The sequence below is a fragment of the Gordionus sp. m RMFG-2023 genome, chromosome 2, assembly GCF_954871325.1.
Source record: "Gordionus sp. m RMFG-2023 chromosome 2, tfGorSpeb1-WG-v2, whole genome shotgun sequence".
NCBI classification, from domain to species: Eukaryota; Metazoa; Nematomorpha; class Gordioida; order Chordodea; family Parachordodidae; genus Gordionus; species Gordionus sp. m RMFG-2023.
The window spans coordinates 1,514,985-1,523,039 of NC_088776.1; the positions used below are offsets into that span (position 1 = coordinate 1,514,985).

General features: G+C 29.3%; 1 protein-coding gene across 1 annotated transcript; it reads right to left on the minus strand.

The window, feature by feature from the left end:
- Nucleotides 1-2,181: 2,181 nt before the first annotated feature.
- LOC135924612 (RNA polymerase-associated protein CTR9 homolog) lies at nucleotides 2,182-7,460 on the minus strand. The gene is made up of 7 exons (XM_065459702.1): nucleotides 7,408-7,460; nucleotides 7,269-7,367; nucleotides 6,975-7,226; nucleotides 6,840-6,929; nucleotides 6,346-6,524; nucleotides 3,778-3,973; nucleotides 2,182-2,492 (listed from the first exon to the last, which is right to left on the minus strand). The coding sequence occupies exons 1-7, from the start codon at nucleotides 7,438-7,440 to the stop codon at nucleotides 2,217-2,219; spliced, it is 1,125 nt and encodes a 374-aa protein (XP_065315774.1). The 5' UTR covers nucleotides 7,441-7,460; the 3' UTR covers nucleotides 2,182-2,216.
- Between the last annotated feature and the right edge of the window lie 595 nt (nucleotides 7,461-8,055).

Consider the following 8,055-nt stretch of genomic DNA (forward strand, 5'->3'; position numbering starts at 1 on the left):
CTGGAATACGAATTTTGACATGTCACGTTGCTTGAGAATTAGATTATTCCATATTTATTTTTGGCAAAAAATTGTTTTTTTTTGTCCAAATTATAACCAATATAAGGTTAGCAATCCTATTGCAAACAATATAAACTTAATTTTTTTAATAATGTTCTCCCGTATAATTTTCCAAAAAAAAAGTGGAGATGGAATAATCTAATTCTCGGGCGACGATATTCAAACCCGAAACTCGGCGAATCCATTTTAGTGTCCTTGTCCAAAACTCTGGTTAAGAAAAAAAAGGCGCGTTAAATTAAAAAAAAATATTTTAAAAGTATTAGAGCAAAAAAAATAAAAGAAAATAATTTTTTTTTGTTTGTCGTTAGCATTTAAACAAACGAATAAAATATAGAGGTTGACATGATTTAAATCGAATCGATTTTAATCGCGATTTAAATCACGATTTAAGTCGTTTTGATCGAATTTAAATCACGATTTAAGTCGTTTTAATCGAGATTTAAATCACGATTTAAGTCGTTTTGATCGAGATTTAAATCATGATTTAAGTCGTTTTGATCGAGATTTAAATCACGATTTAAGTCGTTTTGATCGAGATTTAAATCACGATTTAAGTCGTTTTGATCGAGATTTAAATCACGATTTAAGTCGTTTTAATCGAGATTTAAATCACGATTTAAGTCGTTTTAATCGAGATTTAAATCACGATTTAAGTCGTTTTAATCGAGATTTAAATCACGATTTAAGTCGTTTTAATCGAGATTTAAATCACGATTTAAGTAGTCCAGGGGCTGTAACTGCGGGGCAGGAAGATGTGGGGACACCCTCACACCACCCCAACAAAATATGGCAATGTTTTGTTTTGCGTTTTTGGTGACTCAATATAAGTTAACCCAGAATATTGCCACAAGTAAAAGCGTCTTCCTGTGATATATATCCCATGTTGTCATCCATGTTATCTGAATTCGTACTCTGATTCAGTCGATTTGGGTACAAAAATGGTCCGATTAGAATACTTGCAATTTTTGATCAAAATACGCAGCAACAACAACAAACAAAATCTGACTTCCAACCCATGCTCCCTTACTGAAGACAAAAGGTTCGACTTTATGGCATAGTCAATAATTATTTATTTTTCACATATAAAAAAAAAATCAATAGTGGGGTGGGGGGGGGGTTTACGGGAGATAACATGCTAATTTTTATTATGAAAATTAAATTATGACCGACTTTTTATCGGATCGTCGGTTTTTTGTCTATTATGAATATCGGTTATCGGCCGGTATTATTAAATTATCCGATCCGATAAAAAATGGCGCTCAAATTTAAAAAATTACGCGAGCGTTGATAATTAATTAATTTTTTTTCCCCTCTTTTTTTAAATTATATTAATGGAATATTCTTAAATAATTAAATGGATAAAAAAAAATTTAAAAAAACATAAAATTAACTAAATAAAATATGCTAAAATTAAAAAAAAAATATAATAAAATAAAATAAAATAAAATAAAATACATGATTTAATTTTTATAAAGATGTTTATTTATCTTAAAACAAAATAAAAAAATTTTTTTTAAAAAAATTTAACAATTTACATTTATCATGAATACAACTATAGACTAGATGTGGGATAATACTTTCTTACAAGATAGAAAGACTGTTTGAAGAATAGCAAAGATCTTGCCATAATAATTTTATCAATATTTGTATATTTTTTTCACATCGATGAATATAACTCGAATATAACTTTTAAGCCTAAAATTAATTGGGTTAATTAAATTTTGCTAATAATATTTTTTTTTAACGTGACGACTCGTGTTATGGTTATGATATAAGTTCATAGATAGAAGTGATACACTATTTTAAAAAAATACAAAAATGGTAGATGAAAAATTAAAACGTAACATATGTTTTTGCGAATAAAATCAGCAGATATCGGTAATCTGTCCGGAACCAAATATATCCATATTCATTTCAGATTGGCGTCCAAAAATATGTATCGGCCCACCCTTAATTAATTCAATAAATGGGTTTGCTTTCAGGGATTATGTCCTCCATCACAAATCAACGTATCCCAACATGAGCGCATCTGCCAGATTTTAGAGAGTCGTCAGGCCCGGGGTAACCTGACCCAATGATTATGATCGGACCAAACCAAAGGATACAATATTTTTTTTTTAAAAAAAAGGGTTAAAGGGGAGGGGATATGAGGATTTCTAAAAAATAATATATATATGAAACCGAAAAGCCTGGTCTAAATTGCCCGTGGCGTGAAAGGCCCTACCCAACTGGTAGCAACTTTCGGCCCTGGTGGCGTCCTTGCTTAGGCTAGACTCCATGAAACTGGAAGAAAGGCCGGACGAGTGCGTATGACCGAAATTCGAGGACTGACCTCCGGGACCGGATAGTTGGCCGGGCATGGAAGAAGGAGCATTATTTTGTTCGGAATTGCGGAATGCTTGGAATGCCAAGTGGAACACTTTTTGGTAATCCTTTTTTTTTGGACGGGATATTATAATATATATATGAAAAATTTATGTATACAGCTTATTATTTCGTCGTAATTTTCCCCAGCTAGCCCCCTGACATATTTTTAGCCCATTTATCGTGGCTAAAAAAAATGTCTACGCAGATTAACAAGTCGATGCCCAAAAATTTTGAGAATGTTCTATTACTTAAATCTAGCAATTAATTTAAAATCATTTCGAATTATATCTTTCGCAACTAAATGTCTCATTAAAATCGAACAATTATTATTTATCATTTAATCATATATATATATATGTATGAGATATTTTAAAATTTGAATTTTAACAATAAAAATCTTTAAATTAGGCATTAGGGCACACCTTAACATGATTATAATAAAAAAAATGTCTTGAGTTAAATTGCTATCGGAATCTAAATATATTTACAACTACGAAAATTTTTATATTGAAAATATCTACAACATAAAAAAAAATTCGTTAATAATAATTAATAACTATAAATAATATTTGTGGAATAGATTCATTTAATCTAGTAAAGGTATCTTTTCAAAAATTAAAAGTATCTTTTCAAAATTAAGAGTATATTACAAAGTGTGTTATTTTAAACTTATTTTACATTATTAAAAGGCTTATGGTAATGCATCCTCTCTCTCTCCCTTAAGTAAATTTTAAAGAAAAAAAATGTTTTCTGGTTCCCACATCCTTTTCCGTGTTGTAAAAACTTAGCGACGCAGAGAAGAGAAGAGAAGAGAAGAGAAGAGAAGAGAAGAGAGAGAGAAGAGAGAGAGAAGAGGAAGAGAAGAGAAGAGAAGAGAAGAGAAGAGGAAGAGAGAGAGAAGAAGAGAAGAGAAGAAGAGAAGAGAAGAAGAAGAGAAGAGAAGAAGAAGAGAAGAGAAGAGAAGAGAAGAGAGAGAGAAGAAGAGAAGAGAAGAGAAGAGAGAGAGAAGAGAAGAGAAGAGAAGAGAAGAGAAGAGAAGAGAAGAGAAGAGAAGAGAAGAGAAGAGAAGAGAAGAGGAAGAGAAGAGAAGAGAAGAGAAGAGAAGAGAAGAGAAGAGAAGAGAAGAGAAGAGAAGAGAAGAGAAGAGAAGAGAAGAGAAGAGAAGAGAAGAGAAGAGAAGAAGAGAAGAGAAGAGAAGAGAAGAGAAGAGAAGAGAAGAGAAGAGAAGAGAAGAGAAGAGAAGAGAAGAGGAGAAGAGAAGAGAAGAGAAGAGAAGAGAGAGAGAAGAGAAGAGAAGAGAAGAGAAGAGAAGAAATTTTTTTTTTAATTTTTTCCAAATATTTTTCCTACCTTTTTGAAGAAGAAATGATTGGCCAGGTGATTTAAAACAATGGGATTGGTGGAATCCAACGAATACGCCTTGGAGAGAATTTGTACGCCTGATTTCACGCGTTCCGGGATTTTGGTATTGAGTTCCAGTATGGCTAAACCTATGAGGGCCCCCAAGCAGTTAGGATCTAATTGGAGGGTTCTTTGGAAGGCTAACCTTTTAATATATTTATATATAAAATAATTTATAATCAATAATTAATAAAATTTTAAAAATTAGGGAATTGTAAAACAAACATAAGAATCTTATTAAAAAAATTATATATCTATATATTTTGTGTGGGAACTAAAAATGGCGTGTTGTTAAGTTGAATTTGTGTCGATACACATTTTAATCAATGAATCGTTGATCTATGTAGTTATTGCACAGGGATTTAAACTAAAACTGGAGAAGAAAACCAGGGTTTATGAAGAAAAAAACTGAACCCGCACCAAACCTTAACCCTGTTTAAACAACTTCTGAAACCTAGAACCAAATGCACCATTTGATGACTCGGCCAGGCTCAGATCTTTTTAAAATATATTATTTATTTTTTTTAATTTTTAAAGTTAATAATGGCGATTAGAAATATTTGGTTTTAACCTCTTTCGCTCCCAGCGAGATCATTTGTCACCAAAATTTTTGATCAATTAATTTTTATATTTAAAAATCTAATGGGTTGTTACTTAGACATACGAATTTACAAAAAATATATTTATTATTTCGTATTTTATCGTTAACCTGTCAAAATCATTATTTCATTATATCAAAATACAAGTTCAAAGTTAGGTATTTTACGCGCCTAAATTTTTACACTTTTACATCAATAACCATTCTATATAAATATATATAAATCAAAGTTATATAATGTTTTTATAATAGATTATTACTAGTATTTCAAATTTAGTATAAAAAAAAATTTAACAATAACTATTATTTATATGATTTTTTGAAGGAAATCCAAATTGGTAACATTGGAATTTTATAATGTAATTTTTTTTCACAAATTTTTTAAAATTAGATATTGAAAATATGATATAGTAAGAATTGAATATAGGTTATTTTCCATTTATAAAGCCACTATAATATTTGCAAAAGGTTAAGAAAGTGGGAATTGTTTTTTATAACACTTTTTTTTTAATTTTCATAAATAATTTTTAGATGACCTCAGTATATATTATACCAGAGGGAGATAAATTTGAACAATATATTGGCTCAAAACCGAATAAATGGGGAATTAAAATTTTCACTTCATGTGGATCATCTGGAATGCTATATGATTTCGAAATATATTTAGGAAAATCCACAAATATAAAAAAAAAAAAACTTTGTTAGGAATTAGCGGAGATATTGTTATACGACTATAAGAAACTGTTCCCCCACATAAAAATCATAAAATTTACATGAGTTTATCATGTCAGGGACCCTTAGATCTAATATATTATCGAAATGCCATCTGGTTGATAATAAAATCTTAAAGGAAAGGAAGAGGGGCCCATGATTATAAAGTGGATTCTAATCATATTATAATTTGCAAATAGTTTGATAACAAATCGGTTATCACCATATCATCATTTATGGGTATACATCCCATATAACGAACGAGAAGATGGTCAGTGTCTGATAAATCTTTTATCAATGTCAAAATTCCGTCCATACTTCAAGACTATAACGGTGGTATAGGCAGGGTGGATCTCCGTGATATGTTAATTGAACTCTACAGAACTACATAAAATGGAAACGTTTTTACATGCGAGTTTTCTTTCATTTATTAGATTCCTGTGTAGCATGGTCGCTCTATAGACGCCACATGAAACAGAAAAATAGTAAACATGTATCCCTTTTAGTATTTAAAGCTCAGATAGCTAAAGGATTGATGATGATTATGATGGAAAAGAAGGTAGACCTACGTTGAAGATTGAAAAAAAAGAAGGAAGTTGAATAGTTTTCATCCAATCCCAAATATCTGATTAGATAAAACAGGGCATTGGCCATCAGCGGCTAGTAGACACAGATGCAATTACTGCAAAAATGGTTATTCAAAAGATTTGAATGTATAAAATGTAAAATATGTTTATATAAAAATAACAATTGTGTTATTTCTTATCATTCAAAATAAATTGTATATTTTTTTACATATGAATATCCCAATGATGACAATTGGTAACATTTCATAATTCATATATATATACACTTTTTTAAATAAAAAACGTTGAAAATGTGTTATTTATGTCTAGTTCAACTCAGTTTTAGAAGAAAAATATTTTTTTGTTCACGGGAAATATTTCGGGTGCGAAAGGAAGGATTATATACGGCCCAGCCAATCATGGTATTTTTTTTAAAAAAATATGACCCAGCCCATGTACCTGGGCTGGGCTTATGGTTGGGCCCGCAGGTCCCTGATATAAATATGTTGTAATATAAACAAACTTCGCTTTATCACATCTTTGAAGCCTAAAGAAACAGTGTACAGCTCTGCCCATGTACCTGGGCTGGGCTTAGGGTTGGGCCTGCAGGTCCTGATATAAATATTTTGTAATATAACAAACTTCGCTTTCTCGTATCTTTGAAGCCTAAAGAAGCAGTGAGCGAGTCCTAATCGAACATCAGCAGGGCATTTTGGGTTGGTTCTCATAGCTTTTTTGTAAAATGCCAATGCTGCTTTGTATTCCCTTTTAAAAAAACAGTAACAAGCTTTTCCTAGCATCGAAGGGATGTTAGTGGGACTCTTGATTGAAAGATACAAATAAATATTTTATATAAGTGAAAAAATATTATATTCTAAATTTTGATCCTCTGGGAAATTAAAATTTCTTTTTTAAAAAAAAATATTTGTTTATCTAAACATTTTCTATTCAGCTAAAAAAAACATGCTAATTTGATCTTTCAAAATTAAAATCCATTTTGTTTATCCACAGCCATTTTTGGCATTTCTATTTTCTTTACATGAAATCCTACCAAAACTAGTTTTTTAATTTGTATATTTATTAATGTATTATATATTTTTAAAAATATTTTCATACAAATCAATTTTTAAGAATACTTGATTAAGAACAAATGTAAATTGAGCATCAGCTTGATCCATTTTATCCCCCTCTAATAAACAAAAGTATGCTCTTCCCAATAGATGATTCTGCAATATATAAGGTATTTTTTTTCATAGAAATAACATTCAAACCTGATCATACATAATAATTTTATCTGCTGTAGTATATAACAAGGTTGCTTGGGTCAGTAATTCTTTCCTTTTTTTGTCATCCATCCCATTTTTTCTGCAAGCATGTGCTTTTGTTAGATAATAAGCAGCTAAGGTATCTAATGATCTCATTTGATCTTTTTCAAATTCAGCATAATTAATATTGGCATTCACTTGTGCTGATTCCAATATTTTTACAAAATTTTCTTCTTTTCCTTTTCGGTAATAATCAATCTAATAAATATTGTCATATTTATTTTTTATTATCCAAATTACCGCAATAGTGACCCAGATGTTTAAAGGACAATTTTCTTGCATCAAAATCTGAAGAAGCTCATTTGGTTCCGTTATTTGATCCAAGTCGATTTCAATGACCTAATTTCTATATAGCATAAAATCTTATTAAGAAATATACTTCATCGCTATCTTTCAATGGAATTTCAATCATATTTTTTAAAACGAATGAAATAAAAAATTATTTTCACACAATTCAGCATGGATTAATGCTAAATCCTGACCGGTCTGAAAATAGTTTCGATTCTAATATTCTGATAAACATATATAAATAATCATTTTATTATAATTTAAATTTACTTTAAAAAACAAAAATTGATATAGTTTTTAAAAAAAAGTCAATATATATTATCATGATATATATAATTATAAAAAAATAAAATCATTTATTTTTGATGGATGATAATTATTATTTAAATTTAAAAAAAATATATTACAGACAAATTGCTTACATTAAATTTTATATTTAAATTTATGCCTTTGAATTCAATATAACCTTTATTGCAAATTTTAACAAGTTTCATATATTTAATAACTAAATTAGCATATTCGGAAAATATAACTACTTATAATAATATTTTTAAATTTGAAAATATAAAATGGTTTATAATAAATGGCTTGAGATATGTCACAATTAATGTGAACATTTTTAGTGGTTAGGAGTGTTGATTTAAGTGGCCGATTAAAATTTTAGCCAAAATATTATGTATGCCTATTTTCTTATAGATGGTAGAAAGGTTTGGACCACTTTTTACTAAATTTCGAGGAT